Source organism: Cnephaeus nilssonii, assembly GCF_951640355.1.
Source record: "Cnephaeus nilssonii genome assembly, chromosome: 16".
Lineage (NCBI taxonomy): Eukaryota > Metazoa > Chordata > Mammalia > Chiroptera > Vespertilionidae > Cnephaeus > Cnephaeus nilssonii.
The window spans coordinates 60,075,245-60,090,491 of NC_137087.1; the positions used below are offsets into that span (position 1 = coordinate 60,075,245).

The 15,247-nt window shown below is 56.8% G+C and overlaps 1 protein-coding gene and 1 long non-coding RNA gene across 3 annotated transcripts in view; one reads left to right on the plus strand and one right to left on the minus strand.

The window, feature by feature from the left end:
* The window catches only part of DOCK1 (dedicator of cytokinesis 1), a 305,409-nt gene that overhangs the window by 186,770 nt on the left and 103,392 nt on the right, over positions 1 to 15,247 (minus strand). For both annotated transcript variants that reach the window (XM_079793187.1, XM_079793188.1), the window contains exons 24-25: positions 7,280 to 7,350; positions 5,039 to 5,145 (exon numbers count right to left, since the gene is read on the minus strand). In XM_079793187.1, coding sequence (XP_079649313.1) covers positions 5,039 to 5,145; positions 7,280 to 7,350 — 178 coding nt within the window. The remainder of the gene's footprint in view (positions 1 to 5,038; positions 5,146 to 7,279; positions 7,351 to 15,247) is intronic.
* Positions 959 to 3,807, plus strand: LOC307112467. Its single transcript, XR_013814720.1, has 2 exons — positions 959 to 2,928; positions 2,989 to 3,807. It is a non-coding gene; the product is annotated as an uncharacterized lncRNA (long non-coding RNA).

Consider the following 15,247-nt stretch of genomic DNA (forward strand, 5'->3'; position numbering starts at 1 on the left):
TGGTAAGAAGCTCTGTATTGTTCAGAAATCGGACCCGAATGAAGTTTTACGATGAGCCCTCTGTAAAGGGTGCCTGCTGGCTGGATTGAAGGATAGTGTCAAGGGAATGGCCATGGAGCGAGGGGATGGCCAGGGAGAGAGTGGATGGCCAGGGAGAGGGGATGGCCAGGGAGAGAGGGGATGGCCAGGGAGAGAGGGGATGGCCAGGTAGAGGGGATGGCCAGGTAGAGGGGATGGCCAGGGAGAGAGGGGATGGCCAGGGAGAGAGGGGATGGCCAGGTAGAGGGGATGGCCAGGTAGAGGGGATGGCCAGGGAGAGAGGGGATGGCCAGGGAGAGAGGGGATGGCCAGGTAGAGGGGATGGCCAGGTAGAGGGGATGGCCAGGTAGAGGGGATGGCCAGGGAGAGAGGAGATGGCCATGGAGAGAGGGGATGGCCAGGGAGAGGGGATGGCCATGGAGAGAGGGGATGGCCAGGGAGAGAGGGGATGGCCAGGGAGAGAGGGGATGGCCAGGGAGAGAAGGGATGGCCAGGGAGAGGGGATGGCCAGGGAGAGGGGATGGCCATGGAGAGAGGGGATGGCCAGGGAGAGGGGATGGCCATGGAGAGAGCGGATGGCCAGGGAGAGAGGGGATGGCCAGGGAGAGAGGGGATGGCCAGGGAGAGGGGATGGCCATGGAGAGAGCGGATGGCCAGGGAGAGAGGGGATGGCCAGGGAGAGAGGGGATGGCCAGGGAGAGAGGGGATGGCCAGGGAGAGAGGGGATGGCCAGGGAGAGAGGGGATGGCCAGGGAGAGAAGGGATGGCCAGGGAGAGGGAATGGCCAGGGAGAGGGGATGGCCAGGGAGCGAGGGCAAATGGGGGCACGTGGGGGGCATGTGGGTGGGCACCTGGGGGAGCATGTGGGGGGCACCTGGGGGAGGGCACATAGGGGGCATGTGAGGACATGTGGGGGGCACTTGGGGGAGGGCATGTGGAGGGCACGGGGGGGAGGGTTTGTGGGGGAGGGCACATGGGGGCACGGGGGGGGGTCAGTGGGGGAGGGCATGTGAGGACGTGGGGAGGGCACCTGGGGGCAAGGGCTTCTTGCAAGCCCAATGCTCTTGACTAATTTCTAAGCTACGGCGACCTCAGATTATTCCTTTTATTCCAATTTTATACTATTAATGCAAAACATTTTGTGATCACAAATCCTAGACCTGGGCCTTCCAGTGTTTATTTTAATTTAATGGCAAAGAAACTCCTCACTCCTACCACAGGATCGAAGCTGTCATTCTCACGGCTTTTGTCACATCCCCGGGCAGCAACATGACCCCCTGGGCACAGAGCTGCCCGCACACACCGGCCGCTCTGAGGGCCCGTCTCCGCGTCCTGCTTGGAAAGCCTGCCCCGTCCCCACCACAGATCACGCGGAGAGTCATTTCCGTGTGAAGCCATAATCTTTCCAACCGGCTCTCAGGGAGTCAAGTCACATCGCGAGAGGCGCGGAAGCCATCACCGCCCATTCACGGGCCCGCGTGCCCAGCATGCTAACGAGGCGCAGGCCCTGCATGCGGCCCGGAGCCGGCACGGGGACATGCAAGGTCAGCTCCCACACCGGCAGGGGACCAGCCCTGTGCCCACGCCGTTTCCCGAAACACGCCATTCACTCGGAACCCCCACACGGGAGAAGGACCCTCATGGATGCTGGGGTGGCGGAGACGTGCTTCCCAATCTCCAGGGAAAACAAGACCGGCCAGAGCTCGAACACGTGGAGGCCCAGTGACGGCCACACGCACACGTGTGACCCCGTTCCCACTATCTGCAGGTTTGAACTGTTGCTTCATGTTCACGGAAAGCGGTGCTGAGTCCAGAGCCAGGGCTGAGCTGCTCTCCCTTCCCTTCCCACCGAGCTGGGGGTGGGAGGATGCGCAGCAAAAAGAAGACAGCCCGAATTTCCTAAAACTGCTCCAGAGGAAGCATGTCAACGGGCACACCTGGGGCAGAGGGGGGCAGTGGCAGCAGCGAGGAGTCCCCGCGGGCTGGCGCCAGACACAAGCCCAGGTGCCCAAGACAATCTCCTGTTGCAGCCCGACAGCCTCAGCCGGGCCATCCTCGGGCTCCTGACCTTCAGAGCGGCACAGGGGAGCAGGCGGAGGAGGATGAAGCAGCCGGGGTGCCCCAAGCCGCGCAGACTGGCACCCACACCTGCCCGGGGTCGAGGGGACGGGGGCTCTCCTGCAGAGGGGCACGTGCAGACACAGAAGTCACCGCCAGCTCGGTGCACGGACCCGCTCGCCCTGCCCTGGAAGCGAGACGCTGGAAACTACTGGAAACTACGAGGTCCTTGACGTGGAGGCAGATGGAAGGAAATGCCGCAGAGCACAGGGAGTGTTTTCCAGGAGGCATGACCCAGGCTGCGGAGCAAAGACCCGCCCGGGGCCGCCCCCGAGCAGCCCAGGAGCCGCCGGCGGTGCCCTCTGATCACGCGCCCGGGAGGAGGTTCCTGGGGCTGGCGCAGTCGGTAGCTGGGACAGCGAAACCTGGGTACAGCCAACTCTCAAACCGAGCACATGCGGGCGCTCCTCTGACCGGGTCCACGGGAAACAGACACAGGAGGCAGCCGACTAACGTTTTTTTTAGAAATTAGCACCAAAATGGAACAGAGCAAGAAAATCACAGCCGGCGTATCTCACCGGGAGACGGTCTGCCGTTCAGCCTGTAACCACACGCGGCAGAGGCCGTTTAGCAGGAGCGCGACGTGTTGGTAAGAACAGACCACCCGGGAGGTTCCCACGGGAAGTGGGTTCTGACGAGGAGCTCGGAGGCTGCCGGCGGCCTGAACGAGGCAGGGAGCCTGCGTGAGAGCAAGACGGCTGTCCGTGTCCCCGACCCAGGAAGAGTCCTAGAACCCAAAGCCAGCGAGGGAGGCCCGTTCCCGGGGGGGCAGTGCACCCCGGTCCCCTCCAGGCGGCCAGTGCGCCCTGAACCCCTCCCGGTGGCGGCCAGTGTGCCCCGGTCCCCTCCCGGCGGCCAGTGGGCATCGGCAGGCACCCTGGGCTCTCAGGTGTGGCCTAGAGACCTCACCTGCTGAGCGACTGTGGAGCAGCTTGTACCACGTGGAGCTTCAGGCTAATTTTGGCTCCTTTAGCCCAGGATACTTTGAATTCACATATTTCATACAACCTCACTTACTATGTTGGTGGGTACAAGTTGCTGTTAAAAAGATACAACTTGGTGCTTAAAAAGATGCAACGCATCCTACAGAATTATGTATCCTGGTAACTCCTTATTAAGCAAAGCTATTGCTTCATAAAAAGCTATAAATGCTTAATAAAAGCTATAAATGTTTATTTGCACGGGGCATACTTCCGAAACAGGCTTTGCGTCGGTCGGTGATAAAGGACCTGGTAGAACAAGAATGAGAACAGAAATAGGAAGAGAAAGAGAAACACAGCACGTGACACCTGGGCAACATCATCACCAGAAATAAACAAGAACTTTCCCTCAAGTTTTCTATGGGCTAAAGCAGCGGCCGCCAACCTTTCAGACCTCACGGGCCACCAGTGGTCCACGGACCACCAGTTGGCGACCGCTGGGGTAAAGAACTAGAGTAAGGCCCGGCTGGTGTGGCTCAGTGGTTGAGCATCGACCTATCAACCAGGAGATCACAGTTGATTCCTGGTCAGGGCACATAACTGGGTTGTGGGCTCCATCCCCAGTGTGGGGCGTGCAGGAGGCAGCCGATCCATGATTCTCTCTCATCACTGATGTTTCTCTCTCTCTCCCTCTCCCTCTTCCTTCCTCTCTCTCTCTCTCTCTCTCTTTTTTTTTAAAGAAGCCTGTCCTCTTCTTGCCTTGATGTTTTTCCTCCAGAAGAACACCCAGAGGAAGTCTTCACATTTTCTCTGAACTTGAGCTTAGCTATAAGTGTAGGCTCCAGTGCATTTTTTAAAAATATATTTTATTGATTTTTTTACAGAGAGGAAGGGAAAGGGATAGAGATTTAGAAACATCAATGAGAGAGAATCATTGATCGGATGCCTCCTGCACACCCCCTACTGGAGATGTGCCCGCAACCAAGGTACATGCCCTTGACCGAAATCGAACCTGGGACCCTTCAGTCCACAGGCCGACGCTCTATCCACTGAGCCACACCGGTTAGGGCGGCTCCAGTGCATGTTCCGAAGTTGGGTTAGGAAGTAAGATGAAAGAGAGCAGGCAAACAGAGGGTCCAGTAACCCAGAAGGCACAAAGGACCGAGCCATACACACAATGGTTGTCAGCCCAGCCAGGACCTCTGTGAGAACATCCCCGAGGCCCAGGCGTGGGCCGCCCCAGCCCCTCATCCCAGCGTGAGGATGCAGGAAAATGCAGGCAGCAGCCCCGTGTCTGGGCCACATGGAGCAGAATCAAGCTGTGTTTTTCAGCCAGAACGTCCCTCGACAGGTTTCACGCCTGCCTCCAACAAATGAGGAAGGTGATGGAATTATGCAAAGGTTTTACGCTTTCAAGAAAACCGACTGACAAGGTTAACATACTAATTCAGTCGGTCCAAAAAGAAAGAAAACGAGTAGTGGAAGGCGTAGGGAGATAATGCGGGGAAAGGTAAGGTTTTCCTCGGGTTAAGTGCGTGGGGAAATCATCATTACTTGGAGCAGGGTTGGAAGAAAACCCGCCCGAGAATGCGAAGTGGAGGATAAGACAGAACCATTACGTCTACGTTTAAAGAAAACGTGAGGTTCTTCTTTGCAATCCTCCCAACAGAAGCGAGTGATTGCCTCCCCGGACGGACAATCAGCATCCCGAAGGCGACAATGCCCGCTGATTGCCGGGGCGCCGTGCGCACCTGAATGGCAAGCCGGGAGGCTCCGCCCGCCCTCCTCATGATCTATGGCCCAAGCTCCTTGTAAGGGCTCCATCTTCCTGTCTCGTAAGGGAGCTGTTTTAATTGGGTGCAGCTTCCACTTCTTCCGGCACGAGGAGCGCATCCAGAAGGGGCAAGGCCTACGGACAGCGACTAATGGGACAGTTTAAGGCCGCTCAGGGTCCCGCTCACCGTGCTGCGTGAAGAGGTCACTGTGGATGATCTCGATCAGGCAGTACAGCTTCTGGATGGTCAGCAGGCCCACGGGGACGTTGAGGATGAAATCGGTAAACATTTTGCTGTGAGAAAGCACAAGAAAAGGGTTTAGGGAAATGCAGCTGAATGGTCCCAAGTGTCACGAGACAGTGTGGAGACGCAAGGTCATTCAGGGGTCATTCAATGCCGCCAGAATGCTGGCTAACGCCCATTATACAATATGGGGCAAAAATCTTGTCCCAAAAATGATCCTTTAAAAAGTTGCTGTTTCATTTCACACCCACTGAAACGGCTATCGTATAACAGACAGGCCGTAACGAGCGTTGGCCGGGATGTGGAGAAATGGGAACCCTCGGACCACGCTGGTGGAACGTCAGACGGTGCAGCCACTTCGGAAAACACGTCGGCAGTTCTGCAAAATGTTGACAAGTTTCCCTCTGAGCCAGCGTTCCCACTCCTAGGCATGTACCCAAGAGAACTGAAAATGTGTATCCACACAAAACCGTGTGCATGACCCGCAGCAACATGGCTCGGGCACCGGGGGAAGGGCGACACCCCAGAGGGGAGACACCCCAGCAGCTGGAGGGAGCATACCCTACACGCAGTACAGCCCCGCAATTCCCCCACCACAGGAACGGAACTCGGACACGGCCTGCAACGTGGCTGTGCCTTGAAAACATCACGCTAAGTGAAAGAAGACACTCGCAACGGGCCACACAGGGTGTGACCCCAGGCACCCCGGAAAAGGCACACCTCTACATCCGGAGAGGAGCGAGCGGTTGGGGGTGGGCGTGGGGAGGACTGGGAATGGACCCCAGGGGTCTTACTGGGCAATGAATGAATCTGTTCGAAGATGCTATCATGGTGCGGGTCCCAACTCCGCAAAAATACTGGAAGCTGTATCACTGAACGCGCTAACACGGGTGAACTTTATAGCGCATACCCCACATCTCAGTAGCAAGGGTGTCAAAAACTTACTTTTACAGATGGCCAAAAATACTTCTGCAGGAGTGTTAACAGAGTTCTTGTTAGTAACCAAAGAAATGCAAATGAAAACGGTGAGATCCTTCCTCACCAATCACGTCGTCAGACTTGGATACAGTAAGAATTGTATCCAAGTTTTGGCAAAGTTTAGAAGGACAGATGCCAAAGCATGCAGGTTTCGTATGACCTCTGTGAGGGCAACTCGACGATAGCTACTAAAAATCTTTTAAGAACATGCAAGACCTAGGCATTCCACTTCTGTTTATGCTAATGATGTAAATAAGGGCAGATGCTACCATTAAGCTATAAAAAATTGTATCCTAGCATAGTTCCCAATAATTAAAACCTGAACAGCCCTAGCCAGTGTGGGCTCAGTGGACAGAGCGTCGGCCTGGGGACTGAAGGGTTCAATTTCGGTCAAGGGCACATGCCTGGGTTGTGTACTTGATCCCCAGGAGGGGACATGCAGGAGGCAGCCGATCAATGGTTCTCTCTCATCATTGCTTTTCTATCTCTCCCTCTCCCTTCCTCTCTGAAATCAATAAAAAAAATATTGTTTAAAAAAATACATAAAATAAAGAATCAACTGGACAGTGTGCCACCCGTCAGTACAGCCGGGCGGCCTGTCCTTTGTGGTCAGGAAGCCAGCGGGGGCCTGGAGGCAAGGCTGCTCGCCAACGAGGGCGCCACGAACAGCTGCCTTAGCGCAGGAGGGGCTCACAGCAGCACCGCTGTCACGCCCCCGCGGTGGAGACGAACGGAACGCCACGTGGACAGCGCTCTGTGTGGAGGAAGCACGCCATCGATGTGCCTCTCGTTGGCACGTGGATAAATGACGGCCGGTGTGGGGGCGCACCGTGAAGGTCATGAGAGGTGATGACGTGGACGCTGGTCCGTGCTGTGGGGAAGCAGGGCGCCTGGCCTGCAGGGGCCGATGGGAGACAGTGAACACGGTGCGGGGCGTGCGGGGTGTGTGTACGCGGGGAGCATGGAGAACCAGACGGGTCCAGGCAGGGACTCAGGTGTGACTGGTTCTCGGTGACCTCTTCTGTTTCATCACAACATGAATCACGTTTCCAGGCAGGAAAATCATGCATGCGGGGTTCCATGTCTTTTTCGTTTTTAATCAGAAGAGAAGGTGTGCCCCCGTGGACCGCACACACTGAGAAGGCCCGGGGGCGGGGGGGGGGGGGCGGGGGGGCCTGGACCTCCTTCAGGCCGGAGCGTCCTTACCTGAGCTCTTTGGGGTCAAACACCAATTTCACATCGTTGACGATCGTCGGCAGGTACTTCAGCGCGGCCCCCTGCAAACCGAGACCAGAAGAGACTGCTGAGCCTCGTGTCGTTGGGCAAATATTAACGCAGACGGATAATCACTGTGCGGAGCCACACGCACGCCGGGAAGGGGAAGGTCGCCAGGCTGCTGGCTGATGAAGAAAGAGCCCCAAAGAAAAAACCGACGACCCGCACGCCGGCGATCGGCTACAATCTCCACACCGAGCGCTCACAGCAGTACTGACAGGAGCCCAGGCTTAGTACCTGCTGACCCAAGGCCCACACTGCGCGTTTCCTCCTCAGCCCAGGCTCGGCAAGGACATGGGGAGACCCGTGCCCTCAGCAGGACCCTCGCCCATCCGGATCCCCGCACGCTCTCGTGTTCAGCAATTAAAACTGTCTTCCCATACACGTCCAGCCCTTACATCCGCGCTGCCCTTAAGTGGGAACCATTTTTCCTGTAGTAACTGTATCCCCCATATTGATATTATGTGTCTCCTAGAAAGCCTACATGTGCAAAAACAACAGAGTGATGGTAATAATGTCGCGATGCACTAAGCGAGGACCCTTGTACAATGTCCCTTTCATTCCCTCAGACCTCCTACAGGAAGTGAGCAGAGTCGGAAGGTAGGGAAACCCCCAAGGGAGACCCCAGTCAATTGCTTTGCCCCGATCACCCAGCCAGGACTGAGCTGAGCCGAGTGAGAGGCAGGTCTGTGGGTAGCCAGAGCCTCAGCCTCCTCTCTATCCGGTTGGGACAAGTTCCCGGATTGTAAGTGGCCGGACGGGACGGCCGCCCCAGCTGTCACTCTCAGTGACCCCTCACCCCAGGGGGGGCTCCCCCTCCCGGAATGAAGCGGAGGAAGGTAACACTCAGGCCGAACACCGCCCGGGACGCGCTCAAGCTCAGAATCAAACTGAAAACAGAGCAGGAAGACAACCCGAGCACGGAGAACGCAGCGCCCGCCACGTCAGCCACCCTTCGCCCTGCTTCCCAGAAGCAAGAAGGAAGTTTAAACACAATTCAAGGTGCGACTTCTGAAGAGGGCATGAGACGGCAACAACTTCATTCTGGTCTCAAAGAGTCTTGCTCCGAGGGCCTCAAAGTTGCTTTGAAAAACTGAAAATTACTGATCGTGACTTTTAACCCTTTGCACTCGCTTGCTTTTTCTCGATTCCTGCTACCGATGCTAACCGTGTCGAGTCACACTCGACATCCGAGTGCAAAAGGTTAATAATCAGCGTTTGCACGGGTGACTGCTCGGACCCCGAGCGGCTCCATTAGTGTGTGAGGCCCCGAGGGTGAGGGGCACACACATCCTGCATTTTATCCTGACCCGACAGCATCCCCTGCCTGCAGCGACCGCATCGATTCCGTCACAGGACAAAGCAGACAGCGACAAATGAGATGAGACTTTCCTCCTGCCCCAGGCCGCTGGGCGCTGTGTTAACCAGAGAGGCCGGCGTCCCCACCCGGTGTCAGGTCTGTGCCCACTATCAACAGTGGGTTCCCTGCCCAGGACCCCGGACACCTCAGAACCTCCGTGACGCCCAGGATGACTGAGATTCCTTCAAAGAGACATCCCCCTCCCCCCGCACCCCTAACTTTCAGACGTCTGCATCCTGGGCTCCCGGGAGCTGGGTCCCCTCAGCCTGAGGAACAGCCAGGACACGGAGAGGGACAGACGTGTCCCCGCCCCCAAGGGCTCTGACTGCCTCACAGAGCCCATTTCATCTACGTCGCCCACGGGCCACACGGCTGTTCGTCCAGAATTTCAGGTTCGGGATCCTGTGGGCCTACCCAGGCCCCATTCGCTCTGTGGAGCCTGTGGCTCCCCTCAGTTTAGGTCGCTTCCCAAGGGGGACAGGAGAGCGCCCCACGGATAAGGCGGGGCGGGGGGGAGGTGTGCTAATACCAACAAGACAGCAGCATGCAGAGCTCCCAAACATGACCTCCCTTCAGCGAAACCTCGGGCTTACAAAGGCCCCACGCAGTGAGGAAATATTCCGTGGAATCATTAGGCAAATCACAAACCAGAAGGAGTCAGGATACTGGGAACAGAGAGTAAGTGGGAGGTATTTTTCCCCTGGTTTTGTCTTATTTTTCTTAATTTTTTTGTAAATCAGTTCTTTATTTAATAAAATCTTACTCAGAATGTGTGATAGTCTTTTGAATGGGGGGTTGTGGGTTTGGCCCCCAGTGGGGGGGGGATGCAGGAGGCAGCCAATAGATTATGTTTCTGTCACTGATGCTTCTGTCTCTCTATCCCTCTCCCCTCCTCTCTTTTTAAAATTCAGCAAAGGAGCCCTGGCCAGTTTGGCTCAGTGGATAGAGCATCGACCTGTGGACCAGAGGGCCACATGCTTTGGTTGCAGGCTCCTCCCAGGCCCGGGCCTTGGTCAGGGTGCGTGCAGGAGGCAACCCATCGATGTGTTTCTCTCACATCGATGTTTCTCTCTGTCGTTCCATCTCTCTTCCACTCTCTCTAAAAATCCATGGAAAAAAGTATCCTCAGGTGAGGATTAAAAAAAAAATAAAGGGGGAAAAAGAAAGCAGAAAATGCTAAAAATTTTTCTAATTGCTGGCATAGTTCACATTAAAGAAATTAAATAAACTTTATACTCTTTTCTAAGCGAATTTAATTGTCATGCATCTCCGGAGAGTGCCAACTTAATCCAAACCGTAAACCAAAATAAAAAATAAAATGCACTTTCCATATAGTAGCGGTTTAATGGTGTAAGTGTCTCTCTGGCTAAAAATATTACCGCTGATGATGATTAATAGACACTATTTTAGGGTAATGTTCAGGCTAGATTATTCAGTATAATTATTTTAATTAAATCCATTAGCATATCTTTATATAAGATTACAAGAGCTATCGATGATACAAAATAAGGTTTTCTTGAATAATGTATGAAGCAATTATTAATTTACATATTTCTCGGGAAAACGCATGTTTAAACGATGCCATTTGGAGGTTTGAGCTAAAATATATAGGGCCCACCGTCCTCCCCTCAGACTTCAGTGTTCTGGCTCTGGGAGATTTAGGCACAGCCCCAGGAGGGCCAGAACATTCTGAGAGGCCTCCGCAGCCTCCCAACTGGCAGAAGCTGGTCACCTCTCTAGACAGCCCCCCGGGGGGCAGCACGTGACTCTAGACCAGAGGTTCTCAACCTTCCTAATGCCGCGACCCTTTAACCTTTTGCACTCGGATGTCGAGTGTGACTCGACACGGTTAGCATTAAATCCCGAGTAGAATAAAGGAATCGAGAAAAAAGCAAGCGAGTGCAAAGGGTTAATACAGCTCCTCATGTTGTGGTGACCCCCAACCACAGGATTATTTTCGTTGCTGCTTCATCACTGTCATTTTTTACTGCTATGAATCGTAATGAATGTCGTGAAGGAAGCACACGGTGAACTGTTGCTGGCATGTATCAGCCCGTGTGATGAGTGGCCCTTAAACAGAGCATCTTATCACCCCAGCTTCTCCGCAGCCTTAATAAGAGGAGCCGGGGTCCCTCCACACCGATTCAGCGTGACAACCGCCCCCCCTCCACTGTGGGAGGGGAACTTTGAGAAGAAACCAGAAGATGGATTTGGGTGGGTAAGGCCGAAAGTAATTGTAAGCTGACCTAGCATTTTGCATTTCACTGACCTTGTCCTGAATCTATAAAAATAAAAGGATAACCACCTTCTGCCCGAGGTATGTATGAAGCAATTATAAAAATTATAATTATTCATAGTTATTGCAATTATGAATCGTCGTGTAAATATCTGTGTTTTCCGAAGGTCTTAGGCGACGCTGCTAACGGTGGGTCACAGGTTGAGAACCGCTGCTGTAGAGCCTGAGACCACCGGAAAACACAGATATTTACATGACGATTCGTAACAGTAGCAAAATTAACAGTTATGAAGTAGCAACGAAAGTAATGTTATGGCTGGGGGTCACCACACCAGGAGGAGCTGTGTGAAAGGGTGGCGGCATCAGGAAGGTTGAGAACCACTGGCCTAGACGGTGGCGCTTTCCCACAACGCCCTGGTCCAGCGTGTGCTCTCCGTGCTTTTGGTTCAGGCCCGGGAGCGGGGCGGCCGGGCCGCCTTTGTCTTCCATAAAGCTCCCGGCTGCGGAGACACTCCAAACCTTCTGTGGAGATGCAGACGTCAGTGGGGGGAGCCGTGGTCCCCGTCAAAGGTCAAAGGCCTCCGAGACCCTGGCCGCAGGGAAGCGGTGGACCACAGGGATGGGGGCCCAGGCCTTTGAGGAACAGCAATGGGGGGGGGGGCCTCTGAGGGTCAGGGGGGCAGCCAGGAGGACGCCCACGTCATCTGCCTGTCGCTTGCAGGACCTTCGCCACCTCCCGCCACCCCCACCCACCTCAGACAAACCTAGAGATGCTGGTCAGGGTGTGGAGAGAGGCCCTTTGGGGAGAGGACACTGCGAAAGCAGAGGGGCCCGGTCGTCTTGGACCCCGGCACCCCCATCCCACTCCCCTACGGAACGCAGGCCACGTGACACCGGCTGCCCTGCACCCCAGACACAAACCCCCCACAGCGGGTGGAACTGTGTCCCCCCCACAAACATGTCTGAGTCCTGTCCCCGGGAACGGGAACTATTGGGAATGGGAAACAGAGTCTGCAGGTGAAGTCAAATTCAGACGAGGCTGTACCAGATGAAGGGGCTCCCACCCAGGGCAGCGTCTCACACAGGAAGCAGGGGCTTTAATTGTCATGAGAGAGAATCATGGATCGGCTGCCTCCCGCACGTCCCCCACTGGGGATCGAGCAGGGGCGGGGCGCCCTGGGAAGGCAGGTGGGGGGTGGGGAAGCCCAGGGGCCAGCAGCCCCCCGAGCTGGGGGACAGAGAAGTCCTGGGAGGGAGCACACCCTGCGGACACACAGGCGCCCGAGGGGACGGAGCCTGCGGGCGGCAGCCGCCCCGATGGTGTCTGTTTTCTTAGGGCAGCGCTGTGAGCTCCCCCTGGTCCCAGGCCCACGGCGGGCTCTCCCGCTGCAAGCGTGTGCTCTCACGGACAGTCTCTCTGCCACAGGACCTTTGTACAGCACAGGCGTGCCCCAGCCCTCCACGCCCGGGTCTGAACCAGAGGCGCTGAGAACGCGCCCCAACAACTGGGAGAGTGCTCCCCGCAAAGCCCCACAGGGGACCCCCACCGCCGTCCACCGCTGATGGAGGGAGGGCGCTCAGAGCGGGCGACGGACTGCGACACCCCAGCAAACCCAGTACCGGCACCTCCACTACGTGGCTGAACCTCGAAAACATGCTACGGAACAGAAGCCAGACACAACACGCCACACCTTGCATGACGTCATTGAAATGACATGTCCGTGGCTCAGGGGTGGCCAGGCTGGGGGGGAGGGGGGGCGGGGACTGACCATTAGGATCAGGCGATGGATAGAGTGGTGATGGGGCAGGAACTGAATGCACTAAATGTTCATTTAAAAAACAGTGAAAAGGATGCATTTTAGGTTATGTGTGTGTCACCACAAAACATTCAATTAATTGGGGTGATAAGAGCATCCTTCTCTGGCGGCTAATAACACTTTCCATTAAAACAGTCACAGGCGCAGAGACTGGAACAGACTGCAGAACCTCGGAGGGGAGGGGAGGGAGGGGAGGCGGGGAGGGGGAGCGAGGGAGGGAAGAGATCAACCCAGGACCTTGTATGCATACATGCGTCACCCGTGGACACGGACAATAGGGTGGCGAAGGCCTGGGAGGGGGCGGTTAAGGGGGGAAAGGGGGACCTACCTCATACTTTCAACAACAAAGGTTTTTTTAAAATAGTCCCAGAACTGCTCTTGGCTTCCCGGCTCAGAGACCCCGTCTGCCCCGGAGCTGTAGGACAGTGACTGACCACACATGGTTTCCAGCGGCGACGACCAGCACCCGGGAAACGGCGCCTCACTGTCTCTAAAATGAGGCGTGAAATAATGACACCCCCCCCCCCCCCCGCCCCTGGGAGGGCTGCCGCTCCCCTGAGCGTGTCAGCGTCAGCGCCAAGGCCGCAATTGAGGCAGCTGCGGTGCCATCGACCCAGGTAGAAACCCACGGACAGCAGGGAAGAGAGCCCCCCCCTCTCCCGCGTCTCTGTGTCCCCAACCGGGGGCATTGTCCCAAACGCCACCCCTAAACACGCCCTCACACTTCTCTAGTGGAGTGTGCAGGGCAGAGGATGTATCATAGGAACACCGAAATTAGTGACTTCTGAACAAGGTGGACAACGGGGCATTTTTGTAAATGCTGCCGACCTAACGCATGCTTCGGTTGGGTAATGAGCATTTTCCGCAGGTCAGACGGTCTCTCCTCCGGGAGCAAAGCTGGCTGGGGAAGATGAATGGTCGCTGTCCCTGGCACCAGCCCAGAAGCGTCGCCCGGAGGCCAGTGCATCAGCCCGCTGCTCCCCAGGGCGCACCCTCGGCCCCTCGGCCTCAGGCAAAGGCCCCTGTGACCTGCAGAGGCAGAAGCCAGCCCGGGGTCCCGCTCCCCTGGGTGGGGTGTCTTCCCTTGTGTCTTAGATGGGGGGGGGGGGCAGAACCCTCAGTTCTCCTGAGCCCCGGAGAAGGAGGCAGGAAGTCACGGGGGAATCGGGTGATGAGGAGAGAGTGAGTCTAAGAGGACAAAACGGAACTGAGGCAACTCACTGGTTTGGGGAGCTTGCTGGTGACGCTGTGACCCCCACAGGTCAGGAGGTCAGGGGGGATGAGGACATCAATTCACAGACGGGGCTCCCAGAGGCCCAGGTCACGAGATCGGGGGGGGGAGGGGGTGAGGACCCCCATGTACCAATGTGGGGGCACAGCTCAGCCCTAACAGGGCCGCTCCCGCCTCTCCGTCCTTCTCGCAAATGCGTCTGCGGACTAAGCGGAGCGATCCCTCCCTCCTCCTGGCAAACGCGCTGCCGCCGATCCTCGCACAGCGCGCCGAGGCCCGTGAGGAAAGGCAACCGAGAGGCAGACAAGTCCCAGATCTGCCGCAAACAGGTTCTTTCAGACGTTCCTGCTCCCAACACCCCACCCGGCCGCCGCGAACGCGCGGCCTGAGGACTGCCGGGGCCCCGCTGCCCGACAGACAAGCGCCCGCGGCTCAACCACAGGTTAGGGAACCTTAGGCGGTCGGTCCGTCTCCTGAGGACAGAGACCCCGTCCCGCTCAGGACTGTGCCCCACACACCTGGCCCCGCACCTGGCATCTGAGAAAGGCCAACAGACGGACGTGTAGAATGAGCGATGAAGGACCCCACGCTGCGTTTCCATCGTTCTTGGTGGCAGCGGGAGAAGGAAGAGGATGGAGCCCAGAGCATGCTGGGAGCAAGTGAAAAACCAAGAGTGTGAGTCAGGTCCCCCACAGCCTGGCCACTCCCTGAGGGCCTTGCCCTCCCCCAAAGCTCGGCTCCGGGCACTTTTTCCTCTCCAGGCTCCTGAGGAACGCAGGCGGCCCCCTCCTCCCCTGCACCCCACCACCCTCTGCTCCCTCACTCATTCACTCGCGAGGCCTGACTAGGCAGCCGCGGCGCCCCTGCCGTGGGAACCCCAACTCCTCCTCAGATACACACAGACACACGCCCAGGTCTAAGCCGACCACACCCGCTGAGAGGGCCGCGGTTCTGTGCAGGCCAGGCCCAGTGCCCGGCTGATGATCGGCGTTACTCGGGGCGCCTGGGGAGGTGATTTGTAGGTGTGACTGACTGATAGCCGCAGTCAGGGGACCTGGTGTCAGGGAGAGTTTCCTGGATGAGCCGGGGGCCGGATCCAATCAGAGGAAAGCTGTGAAGAGCGGAACTAGGGTTTCCCCGGGGCTGCGTGTCCACCGCGGCCTGAGTGTCCAGAGCCCCGGACTTCATCCTCGCAGACTAGTAAACCAACTCGCTGTACTAAGTAAATAAATGTGCACCCCCGTGGTTCTGTTTC